This window comes from Pleurodeles waltl, chromosome 9 (genome assembly GCF_031143425.1).
Source record: "Pleurodeles waltl isolate 20211129_DDA chromosome 9, aPleWal1.hap1.20221129, whole genome shotgun sequence".
In the NCBI taxonomy this organism is placed as follows: Eukaryota; Metazoa; Chordata; class Amphibia; order Caudata; family Salamandridae; genus Pleurodeles; species Pleurodeles waltl.
The window spans coordinates 1,069,667,117-1,069,686,279 of NC_090448.1; the positions used below are offsets into that span (position 1 = coordinate 1,069,667,117).

General features: G+C 42.3%; 1 protein-coding gene across 4 annotated transcripts in view; it reads left to right on the top strand.

The window, feature by feature from the left end:
- Positions 1–19,163, top strand: part of MDGA2 (MAM domain containing glycosylphosphatidylinositol anchor 2) — a 1,412,234-nt gene that overhangs the window by 724,310 nt on the left and 668,761 nt on the right. For 2 of the 4 annotated variants that reach the window (XM_069208709.1, XM_069208710.1), the window contains exon 4: positions 236–432. In XM_069208709.1, coding sequence (XP_069064810.1) covers positions 236–432 — 197 coding nt within the window. Of the gene's footprint in view, positions 1–235; positions 445–19,163 lie in introns of all 4 variants that reach the window. The other 2 variants (XM_069208707.1, XM_069208708.1) reach the window with 1 other exon arrangement.

Consider the following 19,163-nt stretch of genomic DNA (forward strand, 5'->3'; position numbering starts at 1 on the left):
AAAGCAATAATTTGAGCATTTTGCATATTATTTTTATAAACATTATTTCAATAAAACCTACTTTTGCATGGTTACTGTAACTTAAATCATACCTTCTGTAATTTGTAATAAATAACATTATTGCTAAATTTACCAAACCAAATTGTACAATGAAATTTAAAAACTAAGAAAACATTGTCCATTTATAACACTTTGAAAAATTAACAAGTTGGTTTTCTTGTGTTTTTTCCTACAGATTTAGATGATCCTATTGTAACTGTCCACCAGAGTATAGGAGAAGCAAAGGAACAGTTTTACTATGAAAGGACTGTATTTCTTCGCTGCATTGCTAACTCTAACCCACCTGTTCGATACAGCTGGAGACGTGGTCAAGAGATACTGTTGCAGGGATCTGATAAAGGAGTGGAAATTTATGAACCGTTTTTCACCCAGGTAGGAATCAAGGTACAGTACATCCTTTTCTGATCCACTATTTTTCGTTCTTCCATCATTTTATATTGGGGACCTATCTTTGGATATCCTAAATTGTTTTATACACATTCAGTTTTTGTAAGCTAGCACTCAAGACGATTAAATATGGGTGTTTACAGTGCTACACACCTTTGCAAAATAGCTTGAGTGAATTATCTGAGAATCTTTTGGGTGTTACAAATGAAACTGTGCCTACATCATGTTGCTAAAAACGGTTCACTCACTTATTTATTTCTTCTTTTTTAAATGTCACTTATGAAAGTTATATACTGCTAACCCTATTTGTGTAACAATAATTGTTAGAAACATTCTGGCTTGTCTACTAAAGTAGCACATGGTAATTATAATATCATAAACACAGTTTATGGGAACATCAGAATGCTGCACTGAAATTAGGTTTTTTTTTCCTCTCTTAGTTACCAATAACAAGTAGCATAATAACCCCATTCTTTGTCAAAGTGTAGATTTACATGCCTCCTCTGTCTGAAACTGAGACTGGAGCCAAATTACTATTAATAATGTTTATTCTGTAGGAGTAGTAATCTGCCACCAGGGCACAGATCTCCCTAAAGTGTAGGAAACATTTTAAAGGTTTATTAAACATAAAAAATAGTAAGGATATTTTTATTTTAAATATTTATGCAAATAACTTTTATATATTGATTTTAAATGTATCAAAATAAAACATGGCACCACACTAATAACTTACATTTGAATTAAGGGTCATTAATTTAAATGTAAATTTTGTTTTAAATACTAAACAAAATCACACGCACATTAAAATGTGTATATGTATTATTACAAACAAGTTATGTATAAAATAGTTTTAAATGTAAGTTATTTTGTTTTTTAAAAATAAAGGTACAATTATTTTTAAATAAAAAGCTAGAAAACTATTTTGTCATAAAATAATATTTTTAGACATAATTTTTGAACATTCAACGAAATCTAAATATATTTTTAAAGAGTCCAAATAATCTAATTTATTTATTTTAATATTATTTCCTATGGATTTTATTTCCTATGGGAGTTTGTTGTGGTATTGGTAATTAGCCAAATGCATTAATAATTGTAATTGTAAATTGTATTTATGTGGCTCTTACTACCCATGACAAGGCAGTGAAATGCCTCACAGGGAGTAGCATGAAACTTTGGAACACAATGCTAGAGGTAAACAATGGTAGCTTAGTAGTATGTGCTTCCTTTCTCTCGTGAGAGTAGTTGTGTTATATTTATGAAGTTTGTTCTCTTGAGATCCCATGCATTTATCCTTGAATTCTGAATAATGAAAGATTAATTGAAGTGGATTAGTAAATAGAAGAGTGAGATGTTATTAGGAGTGGTGGGCATGGGCGAGAGAACGAGACAAGATTATACAAAGCATGTCTGGGTGTCTGTTGTAGTAAAAAAAAAGTTGGTTGAGTCAAAGGGTTGCAGCAAAGTCGGATGTGGAAGGGTTTAAAAAAAAAAAAAGGAATTAATGTATATATGTATACAGACACACACATAAAATATATAGATATATGTATACATAGATACACCCATATAGTTGGGAAGGAAACGTCTGCCTTGTTTCCTCAGCGATGGCTTCTGCACTTGGACCTCGGTCTGCTCTATCAAAAGCCAGAGAGTCTTTTTTGACAGCTGTAAAATATGCCTCTTTTTGCATGGTTACACCCACTTTTTCTAGACTGTAGCTTTTGGCCTTTAAACTTTGTGTACTTGGGAACTGATGTCCAGTCCCTAGTGTATGTGCTCTGACCCGTCAAACATGGTAAAATTGTCTAATTCATTATAAGCATATTTCGCTTTCCAGTTAGGCCAATTAATATGGTGCTGAAAGTACACCAGTGGCTCAGAAAGTAAAATGGCACCTGGGAAATGCAGCACCTATTTTATCCACTAGGCTGGCAAGTCGAATGTGATTTCAGCCCTACATATGGAGCCAACTGCGAAATTTGCTTTAAAATATTTAATGTCACCCCTTAGTAGGCCTTCCAGTCCATGAGCTAAGGTGTATAATTACTGTGGATTTTCTTTAAGGCAAGCTAAGTTACAGTTTAAATGCTAATTCTGTACTTCTAGTTTAGAGTAATTGAGAAAGTAATGTAAACCACTATTTTAAATAATTATAAAAAATACAATCAACTTATGAAGTTTTATTTGTGATAAATATACAGGAAAATTACTGTTTAAAAATTTACATTTTCCTCCCTGAAGATCCAGCAAGCTAATCAGCATCAGCCTGCCTGCAACTAATCTTTCAGTGCCTCCTTTGATGAGGTGTGAAATACTGCTCTCATCATAGAGGCAATGGCTGGAAGGTTGGGATGGATGAGGAATGTGACACAGTTTAACCCCAAGAAGGGCAGTTAATGAGGGTCCAGGAATTTCACTAACTTGAAAGGGGGCACGGGGAGCCTCTAGCTTAGTGATAAGTGGAGCCCAGAGAAGAGGATATTCTTTCATTGAAGGGTACACTTTTAGACCTTGAATAGGAGAGCACTGTTCATTACCTTTGCTCACCTCTAGGTGTGATATATGATCCTAGGGCTGAAAGGTTCTGCCATGTCGGATTTTGCTGAAAAATGTGCACTGCAGGGTAGTCTGCAGTAAAACAAACAGGATGTTCTGCAAAACTGTTAAAGTCCGCCCTCAATAGTTGTTGTTCATTGGGCAGAGAACATCTAGAAGTCATCCCCACCTACTAGCTAGTGACACAAATAAAGGAGAACCTAACCCCCAGCTCCTCAGAACACTTTCTGGAGCTGCGGCAGGGCAGAAGGTGATCGTATCTATCTGTGACCTGTTTAGAGAACTCAGCAGCTGGATGTGTTCCCACTTTTACCCAGTACTAAAAAGAAGACTCCAAGGGTCAGTTGGCTGACCTTCTGTACAGATACAGGGAAATCAAAGACTGCAAGAGTTATTTTCCTGGAATGCCAGATATCTAGTTACAACTGGATCTGGCCTGGACCTTGCTGAGGATCTCTGCTGGAATATTTCCTGTTCAGTAGGTGCTGCTTAAAGCTAAACTGCTCTAGAAAGTCTGAAAAGTTGGGACTTAAAACATTTTTTAACTTCCATGACTTCTGGAATTTTAACAAGCATTGCGAGGACTTAGTTCAACACAGCTTACAAATTGCCCAACTGAATGTTAATGAGCTCCAAAAAAAGAATCTAAAGGCCTGATTTTTAGTTTGGTGTAGAGTTACTATATCATAAATTCATCCTGTTACAAGGGCCGTGGAATATAAAACACTTGTAATAAGGCACACAGTAACATCCACTAAATTCTAAATCAGGCTTTCAGTCCAAAGGTAGAAATCTTGACCAGGTTAAGGCACAAAAAGTATTAGACTGAAGAGAAGACTTCCATTGGCATGAAAGTTCGATGTCCCTGCTTGGATCTTTTTCTTCCAAAATCGATGGTTTCTGCGTGGCCTCATCAAACTGTTGTCTCATTTCAATAGAACTGCATTCGATACAGCCTTTAACCTTGCCCCTCCAAAGGATTTTGACTTTCAATAAAACGTTAAGACAGAATGTAAAATCTTTGACATGGAAGGCATGCTTGTATGTCCAGCCTTAGTTGTATCGCAGTCAGCCTGAAAAAGAACATAGGTCCTGGCCAGCAGTAAACAGTGGTTGCTGATTAGTGCTTTACTTTTTCTTGAAACGTTTTGCCCTAAATCCTTGCCATAACATCATATTCCTTCCCCCTGTGGACTTTGATCATTTTGTTGACATTTTTCTTATTCATTTTTAGAAATCTTTTGTTCTCAGAAATCAGTGTCAGGAAGCCCAAGCACAAGTCATGCTTCATAAGACTAAATCAATGTGCTCTTCATAAAGAAGCAACAGGCTGGTATTTTAACTGTATGAAGACAACTTTTCAAGGAAACAACACACATCATGACACTGCGGGGGTCAATATGAGTTTGGCGGATGGAAAAGGCCGTCCGCCAAACTCCTGCAGTCAGAACCGACAGGGCGGCCCCCTTCCCATGGGCCCCATTACGACTTTCCTGCTTGGTCAGCTGGTGGAAACAGAGTTTCCGCTGCGTGGCCCAGCGGGAAACAGGTCCACAACATTGATGCCAGCTGATAATTGAGCTGGCAGCAATGCTGCGGTGCGTAGGGTACACTAGCACCTGTTGCGGTTTTCACTGTCTGCAAAGCGGTCTTAAGACTACCAGGGTCATAACGAGGCCCTGTACCTTTAAAACCAGTATCCTACAGAAGCTTAGCATAGATCTCCTTCATAGCAGTAAATACTGCTCATTGAGGAGCTGCACATATCAGAAAATTATTGAGGTGCTGTCCAAGCAATACTTGTAGACTGTCGTTTGTGAGACCTGACTAAGTCAGATTTTTAACCCACAGATGGGGCACTAACATAGTTTCCATAGTATTCTACAATTTATTAAGGGCCAAGGAAAAGGGCTAGTTACTAGTTATATTGAAACTCTCAGTGGCACTTGACACAATTAATTAATCTGTTGATAGATCAAAAAGAAACTATGGGCCTCATTGCAAGATTGGTGGACCAACCGTCGGCCTGCCAGTCCCATGGAGGGGAGACCTCTGTGGAGGTGGCGGTCTCCCCAGCGGCCGAATTACAAGGTTTCCAATGGGGTGACCGGTGCACTGAAAACTGTGGTTTTCGCAGGTCAGCCCAGTGGAAACCGTGTGGCGGCATTGGTATCTGCTCCTCATGGAGCTGAGGCCAATGCCGTCACACAGAGGCCCTCAGAATACACATTGTCTGCCCGAGCAGACATTGTGTATTTCGTTGGTGCTGGGGAGGGGGGCCTGCACTGCCCCTGACATAGGGAGGGGCAGTGCAGGGCCCGTGGCCTCCAGCACTGTCTTTCTGCCAGCCTTTCCATGGCAGGTCCCTGCCATGGAAGGGCTGGCAGAAACAGGAGTTGTGATCAGCATGGTGGCGCTGAGTTCAGCGCCACCGTGGCTGACCCATGAGTCCAACCACTGTCAGCCCACTGTGAACCATGTTCCCGGCGGTGACCGCTGTCCTCTGGCAGCCTGACCACCAGCGTTGTTATGTTGCAGTCGGACGGCCTGGAGTGCGGCGGTCCGATGGCCACCACTAATCAGACCCTATATCTTAGATGCTTGAGAAAGATAGTTGATGTGTTAAATCTACTTTCTTTTAACTCTCAATTACAATTCACCTTGAGACTCAACAGATGTCTATTTTGACATAGCTTGGAGTTCTCTTCATACAGCATGCCTTCATGATATTTACATAATCCTCCTTTGTGACATATTGTGTTTATGTGATTTGATTTCTATGTAGGCACCGTGCTCATAGTTGTAAACAAATGATAGCCATCAAAACAATATGACAGTTTGTATGCATACAGCACATAAATTATCTTCTGGCTATTATCACGCCTGACTCAAAACTTACAAAAAAAATAATAATGGTATTGTGTTTGGTCCCAAAATGTGCTTGAAATCTGCTTGGAGAGCTCTTAAGCAGCTGTTCATCTCCTGTAGTGTCTTATACCTGGTTCTTTTAGGTACTTAGCTGTTTGATTCCTGGATCATTCTTTTGAAAAAGAAGAGATCTACCACCCCACTACCTTCCAGTGATCGTGCCAGTAGGTCAAAAACAGTAACATCATATAATTGTAAGGCAGCTTGCCTAGTCCCTCTTGAAATAAAAAAGTGCAATTTACCACATAAAAAATGATTGTTGTTGGTAGTCATAAGGCAAGCAAATAAGTTCCACTTCAGCACAACAAATATTAATACATTTGAATTTTAAATACAAATGAAAATGCAGAGAATAAAGATATAACATGATTAAAAATGTACTCAAAGCAAGGTTTTATGAATGTTGACAGTTCCTCAATCAGTGCAGTTTGTGTTGTTGCACTAGACATCATGATAGGTGACTTAAAATCAAATTACAAATGCCAATTTTATTGAATGTTTGGTCATGGCTAAATTGAGCTAATGTGCAGAATGCATAATATTATTTCCAGGCATAAAATATACTATTGGCACAATGTGCAAGATTAGCATAGAAAATATAATTTTCTTGGAAGGCAACAGCTTGCAGTGAGATGCAAGCAAAATGCATAAATAGCACCTTGTAAAGTGCTGTTGGTTTTGCCCTCTGTACTTTTTTTCTTTCAAAACGTATAAAAGATATAGATTTTTCTGCTGCTGTAGATATACACCCTGATCACACTGGGGACAATTTGTCACATGATATTATAAGTTCAATTGATTGATTCAGACAGTTTATGAGCAAGTCTGATTGCACATAATCATGCTCATTTGCATAGCAATGTTGCAAAAGAACACAAGTTGAAAATCAGATACTGAAATAAATGTAAAAGAAATAAAACTCGTCAACAAAATGAATGTGGGATATAAGGATGCTTACATTAAGTAACTTGTGTCTAAGGAGAATGGACAAGGAGAGGAATACCATTCCCAATCTTTGAGCAGGAAGAAAAAAGTAGGGAAGTATGATGAAGCACGAATAGGCAACCTTTAAGATAAAGTAAAGAGGGTGAAGACAAATGCAGGGAGGCTAATGTGGGGAGAGGAAGAGTAGTTCAAATAAGGGAAGGTTAAAGTGTTTATGAAAGGTTTTGTAATGTGGAAAAAAGGTAGAACTTCTGTAACTTGCAAATCAAGAACCATTGATATTGCATTTACTGCTTTGCAGGTTAAACACATTTTGAATTGCTTCTCTTTATTTGTTCAATTGCTTGTTCTGACAAGTCTTATTGTTACATATACTCATGCTTTGATTATATAATTCCACCCATTTATCTACCCTGTTTCTGGTGAGCATTCATATTTTGTGCATGTAGCTTTAAAATATTCAGTAAAATTGTTCTAAAAGTCCATTGGGTATTTAGATACCTTCATTCAAGTTTTTTTTCTTTACAATTCTGTATTGTATTATTTTGCATGTGTGTACCTAGCTTGTGGAGCAGAGCTGTGTTTTACAAGAGTGACAAGGAACACAGTGAATTATTGAGAAGTCAAGTACAGTGCGTTGGCGGGGAAGCAAAAGCAGGCACCATCATAGTGGGGAAGGCATTTGGATCCTAGTTATGTTACACAAGTGTGTCCAATCAAGTGAACATGTTGTCTAGGAGCATTGATGAACTTTGTTGCGCAATAGCTGGGTTGACATTTTTTATCTCAGTTGTAAAAACACAATTTTTAAAGTAGGCCATTTCGTATGTTGTTCTGTGGCCTCAAAGCACAAAATTAGCTAATCCCTTAGGCATCTTCTAAATCTGAAGCTATGTCTATTGTCAAGAATATTGTATATGGCATTTCTATTAATTGCCTTGAAAAAAGAATTTACAAGATTAGTCATTCCTTACTTTAGAAAAAAAACTTCTTAGTGATTACTCTGGCAGATATGTGTCAGACAAGAGACTATTTAGAAATGAATGAACAGGAGATATTCTATCTTTGTCTCTGTGTTTGCGCTGTGTAATTAAGTGTGGGGCCTTGCTCATGGTGCACTGAAGAATGTTAGGATTTTCTGAAATACAGGGACAGAATCATGTAGAGATCACTCCATGCATCTGGATGATAATATAACTGCTAACTTTCACTCTAAAGGAAGCTTCTATCATGATCAAATTATACTATGTAGCCTTGCCTAAACAGAAATCTTGAACATGTTGGTTATATGAGTCATATGGGTCAATTTGGGTGTTAGACCTGGCATCTTTGGTGTAGTCTCCCCAGTCTTTTAGCCTCTCTGCTTCCTTTGTTTTTGACTGTGTGCTAAACTCTGTTTTTGCTGGTTTTGGTACTCTGGGGACTTTACCACTGCTGGCCAGTGCTAACGTGCAAGTGCCCTCTGTGTAAGCTGTATGTGTAATTGGCTTTTCCATGATTGGTATATTTGATTTACTAGTAAGTCCCTAGCAAAGTGCACTAGAGGTGACAGGGGCCTGTAAATGAAATGCTATTAGTGGGCCTGCAGCATTGATTGTGCCACCCACATGAGTAGCCATTTAAGCATGGCTCAGGCCTGCCACTGCAGTGTCTGTGTGTGCAGTTTTGAACTGCCAATTCGTCCTGGCAACTGTATCCATTTGCGAGGCTCACACCTTCCATTTTGTAAATGTAAGGCACCCCTAAGGTAGGCCCTAGATAGCCCCATCGGCAGGGTGCACTGTATGTTAAAGGTAGGACATGTACTGATGTGTTTTACATGTCATGAGAGTGTAATACTGCCAAATTCAGTTTTCACTGTTGCAAGGCCGATCTCTCTTATAGGTTAACATGGAGACTGCCACTAAGTATCCTTTAAGCGCAGTTTCCCATTGGGAGCAGATAGAGATGTGGAGTTTGAGGTCTCTGAACTCACAATTTAAAAATACTTCTTTTGGTAAAGTTGTTTTTTAGATTGTCAATTTGAAAATGCCACCTTTAGAAAGTGGGTATTTTCTTGCTTAACCATTCTGTTCCTGTGCCTGCTTGTGTATTTCAAGCCTGGCTCAGTCTGACAGTTGACACAAAGGGAGCTGGGGTGTAGCCTGCATACCTGATGAGTCTCCTGTGCTAGAGACTGGAAGGGAGGAGCTGACACTTATACCTAAAAGGGCTGTGTCTGTCCTCACACAATGCAGTCTCCAACCCCCTGGTGTGTGTCTGGGGCCAGGCCTGGAAAAGGCAGGATCTTGTCAACAACAGAGACTTTCCTTTGAAGTTTTCCTACTTCAAAGGCAGAAAGGGGTGTAAGTAGTTGACCCAAAACCCCAGACTTTTAGAAGACTTCTGGATCAAAAGGAACCTCTGCCAAGGAAAAGAGCTGACGACATGGTTATGTGGAGACGCAAACAAAGACATCCGGAGAAGGAGCCCCAGGCATGATGAGAAGGAAACTCTTACAGCTAGACAAGGTGAAATATGCAAGCCCAATTAATCGTTCACATCTTTATTGAGGCAAAAAGGGGTCCTGGGTATGCAGTACTGAGACATGAGTACTGGCACTTTTACTCAAATGGTAGGAAATGTATTTTAATCCAAGTGTGATATATTTACTTTGAACTTTGAATTATTTGTAGGTTGAGCATGAAGTTCTGGATTAGACCTTTGTGGATGATATTGATATGTTTATACGGAGACAGGATCAATGATCTAATTCCGCCATTTAATAACGACTGTTTGAAGCATAAGAACATCAGAATCAGCACCATCAAAGCAGGAGACATGATTCTTCTTCTGAAAATAAACATTCAACGAATCTGCAATGTGGCCAGTTCATCAACTAAACCAATGCAGTTATTCCTAACTCCCACTTTCATTGTCACAGTAGGGACGGATTATATATTGTTTAAGCTTCTCGTGGTGTTCAGAAGTGTCAAGCAGGATTAAAGCTGCTGGACACTTTTAAACAAAGCAAAGGTTAATTAATGTGTTTGCAGCCAATGCAAGTTTGGGGAAAATCCTGCCAGCTATTTGGCTCCCTCACAGACTGATGTATAGAAACTATGTTACAAAAGTGAGCTAACTATTTACAAAACTCCAGTCTGTAAATGGATTATGAGTGAAAAATCAGACTTCTTCATAATGAGGTCATAATCATTGTAACTACACAGAATGCAAATACATATTCTGACTATATTAGGCATTAGTATAATTGAAGAGAAGGCAGATAAATGCATAAACTTAGCTTTACAATACTCCTTTCAATTTCCTAGTGGTGAACCAATGTAAACAATGAAACCATTGTTCTAAATATAGTGAATCTTGGCAAAGGAATTTTAAAAACAAGCAGTGTATTACAACAGTAATACAGAAAAAGAAAATCCATTTATGAACTTTGCATAGTTTTCAAGTATGACCTATATACCCAATGTTAGAAATTGTGTATCTGGTAGGCAGTCAGTATGCTCTCTGTCCAAGCAGGGACCCTCACTCTAGTCAGGGTAAGGGAGATATACATCTAGGATAACCCCTGCTCAGCCCGTGGTAGCTTGGCACAAGCAGCCACTCTTAATCAGAGCTAGTGTATAAAGTATTTGTACAAACAGTTTAGAACAATAGCCAATATTTATCTGAGTAAAACAAGAACAAAACAAAAAAAATCCAACATACACAAGCACAGTTAGGAATTTTTAAACATGTAAGCTTCAATTTATTTATCACAGTGTTGTGACGAAGTCGCTCCGAGCAATCCGACACCAATGGCACCTGTCACGGAGTCGCACGGACCTCCAAGTACAGTACCTTGTGAAAATGAGGAAACATGCGGTGCACGGAGTCGAGGATCGAGGTGTTGCTGGATCCAGTGCAGCATTGGTTCCAGTGCTGCAGAGCCAAGGAGCAGAGGTGTGGATGTGAGGCATTGGGTCCTTGCTGCGGAGCTGTGGAGGTGAGGTGGCATTGGTGCAAAGCTTCGGATCCTGGAACTTCTGACGTGGTTGAAATCCAGCGGTCACAATGTGGTGCGGCGACCTCATGGGGTAGCGGTCACTCCACCAGGATGCAGCTGCTGCGGGAGGGTCAATGTCACAGACGTCTGTGACACAGCACTTCGGAACTCACAGAGTCACGGACTTGAGGAAGGCTGTGGCGGTGTCCCCCTCAACACCTGTCCATGCTTTACTGTGGCAGTGTCTGTGCCTCCCTCTTCCACTTTTTGTGTGTCCTCTTGCCAGCATTCCTGACTGTGTGTCACAATGGCAAACCAACAGAATAGGCCAACCTCGTTCACTTGACACATCAGTAAAATATATATTCTTTTTTTTAATTGAGCAGAATGAAATAAAAAAAACGTTAAAACACCATTATAAAAGAGTTAGAGATTCAGGGGGTCATTCTGACCTTGGCGGTCTTTTCGCAAGACCGCCGAGTTACCGCCGCAGTGAAGACCGCCGACCGCGGCGGTATGCCGCTGTGTGCATTCCGACCGCTGGGAGCGTTCCGCCGGAAAACCGCCAGCAGCCACACTGGCGGTCGGCGGGAAAGTGGAGACTGGTCAACCTCCACCGCCACGCCAGCAGAACACCGCCCACAGAATTACGACCCACATTTCTGTGTGGCGGTCTTCTGTTGGCGGTCTTCTGTTGGCGGTCACCTCCCCATGGCTCCTGTCGCCTCCCGGAGGACCAACGCACAAGGTAAGTTGATCGTCCGTGAGGGGGGGGGGTGGGGGGGTGTTGTGTGATGTGTGCGTGCATGGGGGTGTGCGTGTGAGTGTGTAGAGGGGGTGTGTGAGTGCGTGCATGCGGGCGGGGAGTGCTGCTGTGCCTATGGGCAATGTGTGTAGTTCGGCGGATGCGCATGTCGGCATGTATGTGTGCGGGTATGTGTCACCGTTGTGTATGTGTGTGTGTAGGGGGTGTGTATATGTGCATGTTGGGGGTGTGTGCATGTCGGGGTGCGTGTATGTGCATGTCGGGGTGGGGGTGGGGAGGGGGTTCGTACCACTTCTGGGGGGTGGCAGGGGGGTGGAGGGTGTGGGGGGAGGACTCGGGGGGGCAGTGGGGGGTGGGGGAGACCCCTATCAGTGCCAGGGAAGGAATTCCCTGGCCCCGATAGTGCCTACCGCCATGGTTCGCATGGCGGTTCCCGACTGCCAGAAACCGCGGCGGTAAGCAGGGTCATGATACCGTTGGCGGTCTTGGGTCGACCGCCGGACCGGAGTGCGCAGACTCCAGCCCGTCGGTCATGACCGCCGTGGCTGTCGGAGTGGGGAAGTGGCGGTCGATCGCGGCGGTGACCGCCACGGTCAGAATGCCATTTTTTTGACCGCCGGTCTGTTCGCGGTCCGACCGCCGCCTCTCCGCCGACCGCCAAGGTCAGAATGAGGGCCTCAATCTTGAGCAGCCGAGTTGCATATCATAGAATAAGTATGCAGTACAAATAAGATAGATAAAGCGACAGAGTGCAAGATTTCAAGAAATAGTTAAGCAACAACGCAGACAAATGATCTGATTACTCTTGCTGACAAGCACACATGGTTTTGTGGTTTCAGAAGTGCAATATATCTTAATAGCATAAAAACCTTATTTCTCTGTAGCAACTTCAAACAGAGGGAGTAGCTGACATAAAGAGCACAAGCTCACAAAATGAAATACAGACTAATTCAAGCTAACAAAGCAAAAAAGATAGTCCTAGACCTGTTGCCATTTAATCGATTTCCCTGTAGGCCCTTCCAAACCCATTGGGGCAGGCATATTAAAGCGCTGTTCTACATATCCAAGTAAAGTGCTATCATACATATCCATATAAATTGCAACCCAGCCGTGTGCTGTTTAATACCCAATTTCACTACGGCAAATGGGTAACATTATAGCCATTAATGGCTATTTCCATAAACCTGTCAATACTCCAGGAGGCTAATTTTTTAAAGCACAATAATGTAAAATAAATAAAGTGCAAGAAAATGATATTCAAAAATTGCAATATTATGTTGCTAGCGCTAGCTCCATTGAACTATATGCCTTTTGGCTCCCATAAAATTGCAAAACGCCAAACATGCATTCATACCGGTATTCTAAGGGAATGTAAATTCGCCAGGATTGGGTTTCTTCAAGACAGGTTGACAGCTTTCCTGCCAATTCAGGCAGGAACAAAAGTGCAGATATAGCACCTTACTTTTAGTTGAGGCCAGGGATCGCCTCTTTAATAGTCTCTATATACTTCCAGCTAGCCACATCCTGCTTTATACCCCCTATCCATTTGGCATATGCCTCTTCAAACTGCTTTAAGGATTTTTCCTGTATTGTTGGAACTAGTCGTGCTCTTCAGTTTTGAAGAAGCAAAGAGTAAGCTATAGAGAGTGCGGTAGAAACAAACACCAGCCCCACCCCCCCCCCTTAGGGATACTAGCCCTTTAGGTCTGCTTAGGACCCCAAAAGCCCCAAGCCTGCTTCTGTGTGATTAGAGGACAGACTACTTATAGCCCACACCTTTGATAGGCCCAACGTGTCCTTGGCTCTGGAGACAATGTGCCAGTTGAGTTTAAACAGCTTTAATAAACTTAATAAGTTAACTCACTTGAATAATAGTCTATATTAACAGTGACAAAAAAAGGCTCTTCAAATCGCCTTAATAACTCTGATTTTGCAAGGCTGCGGGAGAGTGAAAGACTCAAAACAAGACACCATTTAATTTCCTTTTTGTCAGGTCTCAGAGGGATGGTTCCTTAGGTCCTTCATCATTTAGTCCTCAAACGGCTTTCGCCAGATCCAGTGACCAGCGCCGCAGTTTACTGTCAAGACTTAAAGCTGTTAACTACTTGCATGGTTCGGACAGCCAGAAGCCGTCCGATGCCTCGGTGCTCATGTGCGTAGGGCAGCTCCTGGCTGCCCACAAACATGGCACTGGAAATCCCTCTGATGAAGATTTCATCCTGCAAAAAACAGTCCCAGGAGCTAGGAAACAGCTCCCCCAACTCCCAAGGCTGTATTTGGTTTTCAGGGAAATGACGATCAGCGCACATGGCACACTGATCTCATTTCTCTAAAAATAAAATTGAAATGAGCCTATCAGCTCTATTCACTGTCTCTGCATCAGAGCTTAGCCCCTGAGCACTGATCCAGATGGGAAAGGTATTATTGGAAAGGGCGCAAACCTTTTCAAATGGTACCTTCCCCAAGTGGATCCCTGCTTGGGGATCGCCCAAGAAGGGTGCTCCCCGAGCAGGGTTTCACTCCATTAGAAAACCAGGAGGGGGAACGACCCCTTGAGCAAGGGCTTTAACTCCCCCCTTTTTTCTTTAGTTACCTTTCAGGCTTTCTGCCCCTGCAAGAGGGCAGATGGAGGCAAGAGCCCCTTATCTGCCGCCATGGGGGGAAGGAAAGCCCAATAGCACACCAGCAAATAATTTTTGTATTGACTGTAGGGGAGGGGGCTGCCTATTATCGGCCTATCAGTGTGCCACCCCCCAAAAAAATGGGCACAGTCTTGGGGGCAGTAGGCCCTTATCTGCCCCCGGTGGGTGGGCATAAAGCCTGCTAGGCACCTGGAATTGCTTTCACTAGTTTAGGGATGGGGGCTGCCCTGAACAAGCATGATAATGCCCCCGCCCCCTAAAAAAATGAACAAATTCTTTGTGCCCCCCCCTTGAGGAGCAAATGGGGGCAATAGCATCCGATCTGTCCCCCAAAGGGGCAAAAAGCCCACTAGGCACCAGGGATTATTTTTTATTAGTGTAGGGGTGGGGACTGCCCAGTATGGGCATGGCAATGCCCCCATCCTCAAAATAAATTGACAGTCTTTCTATCTTCTTTGGGAGTAAGATGGGGCAATAGCCCCTGATCTGCACCCCCCCGTGAGCAGAAAGCCCGCTAGGCACCAGGGACTATTTTTTTGTTATTAGTGTAGGGGTGCAGGCTGTAAAGGATTGGCATGACAATGCCTCCACCCCCTATCTTTCAACAGCCCCTGATCTGCCCCCTCAGAGGTGGCAGAAAGCCCACTAAGCACCAGGGACAATTTTATTATTAACTTGGGGGGGGGGGGGCTGCCCTGTACAACATGGCAGTGCCCCAATCCCCAAACATGGGCAGTCTTTCTGTCCCCCTTGGGGGCAGATAGGGCCAATTGCCCCCAATCTGTCCCCCAGTGCGGCAGAAAGCCTACTAGGCCTGGCAATGCTCCCACCCCTCCAAAATGAGCACAGTCTTTCTGCCTTCCCCCGCTGACTAAAGCACCTCATCCCAATAACACAGAAAGGGAGAATTGACTCTTTTGGGTGTTGATTTCACATATGGGCCAGCAGAACTTGGCTAACTCCCAATATCAACCCACTTGCAAAAGTGAACGATTGCACCTTTCGGGCTTGGGTAGTCTTCTACCTGGAAAACCTACCACAACCAGTCACTTCTGAAAAGTAGACATATAAGGAAGTCCAGGGTGGTATTCTTCATATGGACCCCACACCATTTTATTTATCCACAATGACCTGCAAACCTCCAACTTTGACTGATGTCATGCATTTTTCCTGCATTTCGGTGAACAAAACTTCTGGAAACTGCAGGAATCCACAAAATTCCTACCACCCAGCATTGCCCCATCTATACTGATAAAAAACTCTGCCCCACTTTTGTGGGTGCCCAAAGCGGAGTCAGCCTAAAAATGTATGGAACTGCCCTTTTGGATCTGCTTTGATTCTCCCTCAATTTCGACACATTTTTTTCCCTTCCCTGTCACAGGCACTTGGCCCACGTACACAAGTGAGGTATCATTTTTATCGGGAGGCTGACTGGAATACTTGGTGGGTTGAAATTTCTGCTGGCACAGTGATCCCACAAAGAAATATGAGGAACATTTTATTTTTAGCTAGATGTGAGGCTTGCAGGGGATTCTGAGTATGAAAACGGTGGGGTATCTATGCAAGTCACACATCCCTGGACTCTCTGGGTGTCTAGTTTACAAAACTGTCTGGGTTTGGTACCCTTCCCTGGATGGCCACTGAGCCCAGGACCAAAAATGCAGGTGGCCCCCCTTATCAAAACAGGTTGTTTTGTGATAGATAATTTTGATGTGTCCACCCATGCAAGTGGGGGAACGCTGGGTGTTGAGACATTTGTGGTCCCCCTTCAGATTACAGCACTTTCCATCAAAGAATTTGGGGGGAAATGTGTTTTAGACAAATTTTGGCATTTGCAAGGGTTTATGAGTAATACAACCTGGTGAGAGCCACACAAGTCACCCTATCCTGGATTCCCCTGGGTGTCTGGTTTTCAAATATGTACAGGTTTGCTAGGATTCCCTAGCTGCTGGATCAGCTAGGCCTTAAAATCCAGAGCTAGGCACATTGCAAAAAAAGGGTCAGTTTTGGGTGGAAAAATCTGATGTTCCCATGTTGCATTTTGGACCATTTCTTACTGCCGGCACTAGGCCTAACAACACAAGTGAGGAACCAGTTTTATTGGGAAACTTAGAGGAACACTGATTAGTAGAACTAGTGTTATCACCATTGTTTTTCCCTGCATTTGCGCCATGTAAGACAGTGTGCAAGAAAGAAATAATATTGAGAAATGCCCTTTAATTTAAATGCTAGTATGGGTACCCACAAATTCAAAGATGTGCAAATGACCACTGCTTCTACATTCCATAACTTGTACCCGTTTCGGACATTCATAGGTTTCCTTGATACCTATTTTTCGCTCTTTATCTCTTACGAAATGAATTTCTTTGTACCCGGTATACAACAAAAAAAAACATCAGTTGTTAACTCTGGGTAACTAGGGTTCTTTATGAACCTACAAGCCTACAAGTCTCCAGCAGACATACTGGTATATTGCTTTCGAAAATCTGCCATTGTTAGAAGAAATTCCATATGAAAATGTATAGACATGACTGTTTTCTTTTTAACTCAATTTCAATATTTTTTATTTCAACTGTTACTTTCTATAGGAAAACCTTAAAGGATCTACATAATGACGCCTTGCTGAATTCAGAATGTTGTCTTCTTTTCAGAAATGTGTAGCTTTTTAGGATCCACCAGTGGGTTTATTCACATTTCTACCACTACCAGGAAAGAGGCTAAAAAAAACAAAAAATAGGAAAAATGGGCTATGTCCCAGTAAATTTTCGAAACTGTGTTGGAAAATGTGGTTTTATGATTCAAGTCTGCCTGATCCTGAAAGCTGGGAAGATGGTGATTTTAGCACTGCAAAGCCTTTGTTGATGACATGTGCAGGGTAAAAAAAAATGCTTTCTTCTTCAGCACTTTTTCCCAATTTTTCTAAAAAAAAACCAACATTTAACTATATTTTGCCCATTTTCTCACTCCCCTCCAGGGCAATCCACAAACCTGAGTACCTTTAGAATCCCGAGAATGTTGGAAAAAAGGATGCAAATTTGGCCTGGATATCCTATGTAGACAAAACGTTATGGCGGCCTAAGGGCAAACTACACCAAACAGACAAAAAGGGCTCAGCTTGCAGGGGTGGGGAGTGGCGGTGGAAAGGCCTAGCAGCGAAGGGGTTAACACTAACAGAGCAGCTCCCAATGCAGCTGCTGTGAATGCATGCCCGCCTGACTCCTCATGGCCTTCTCTTGACCTCCCTGCAGCTTGCTGGTAACTTGAGGCTCCCAGGTCCATTAAATTGGTTGTGTTGCTTTCCTTCAGCTGACACAAGTGTGATGCAGAAATTCTTAAAGCATCGTTCGGGAACCTGCTCCTGAAGGGGCCCTAGTTGAACTCCGTCTGCTGTGATGCTGGGGAGGCAAGACTGGTCACGTGCTAGCGGCTGAGCATGTGGGCTATGCCCACCAAAATATATATTCTTGAGAGCTAAAGGAGAGGTGAGGTGTTTGTGTGGCTTGAGGATCTGATACCTACATCACTTTTGTTATGGAATAATTTTGTTAAGGGAAAGACACCCAAAATATATGCCACAATGCAGACTGTACTGCTGAAAACGTTTTAATGATGACTTCCTGGGAAGGTGAAATTCCTCCCTATCTTACTAGTGTAATTGCTGCCTTTTAATGAGTATTGCAGCAAATCATGGATGTTTATAGGATTTCAAAGCTGATAATATTGATGTAATAATAATCAAATTAAACACAATTAATATTCTACATAGTCAATTAATTATAGTTAATTGCCGAAAATATTTGTTTTTTCTTCGGTTACAATCTTAATGACGGATAGCTCTAGATCAAGATTGGTTTTCATACTGAAAGAAGTATATATATATATATATCCAAAGGATCCGGGTACAAGTAATGTAGAAATTAAAAATGAGAATGTGGGCAGCTGAGATTACATTTACCTGCCAGAATCCTGGATTTCCAGCATTTATGTGAAATGGGAACTAGCTGTGAAGAAGCACTTTTTTCTGGCCATCATTCTGCATGGAATTGCCGTTTCCATTATTTTTAATGCAAACATTTACCACCTGTTCTGAGGAGCGGTAACTAGATGCATTGGATCCTGTGCTGGGGAAAGGCCTTTAGTGGGTGAGGCCCTGGGAGGAAAAGAAAAGATGTCACCTGGCAGATGGTGTGGGAAACTTGTCTGGGCTGCAGCCGGTTCCCAAAGTCATTTTACCAGGCAAGATTTCCTATGAGAAAATCGTGTGCAGGAACACCGGCCGATATAAAAGTGTGGAGGGCGAAATTTCCAAGGGTATTTCCCTGTGCAATGGTCATGTTTGTGGCCTAGAAGATCAAAGAAAAATAATAAGCACATTTGTTTTGTACGTCTATTGCTAAGTGTTACAATGTGTAAAGGTACTGGACGACCCCAAAATACAACTTCTGCTGTTGAAAATATGCAAGTTACCCGTCTGACATTTCCATTTTTGCACCATCAATATATTTATGTAAGTATAACCCTGCCTGAGGCTGATTTAGTGAAAACATAGTTTATTGTTTCCTCTTATTTTGCTTTATTCTCTCTTTACATACTGTAAACTTCGTACTTGTATAGGGCTCTTTTACCCTGAGGGCATCTTGGCACTTTTACACATACCGCTGTGGAACCCTTCCTGGCTTTCCCTGTGAAGTGCCCACTCCTGGGCACCCCCGAGGTGAAGCCAGGTATCCCTAGGCTGTTGGGGCCATTGTGGAGATTAAGCAAGCTATTGCCCAGAGTTACAGAGTGGGACCCCATGATTAGATTGGCACCGACGCCAGAGTTATCAGGTCTGAGGAAATTGAGCCCAAGACCTGCGGAGGTGGGAATTGAACCCTGGTCCCAGGCCACA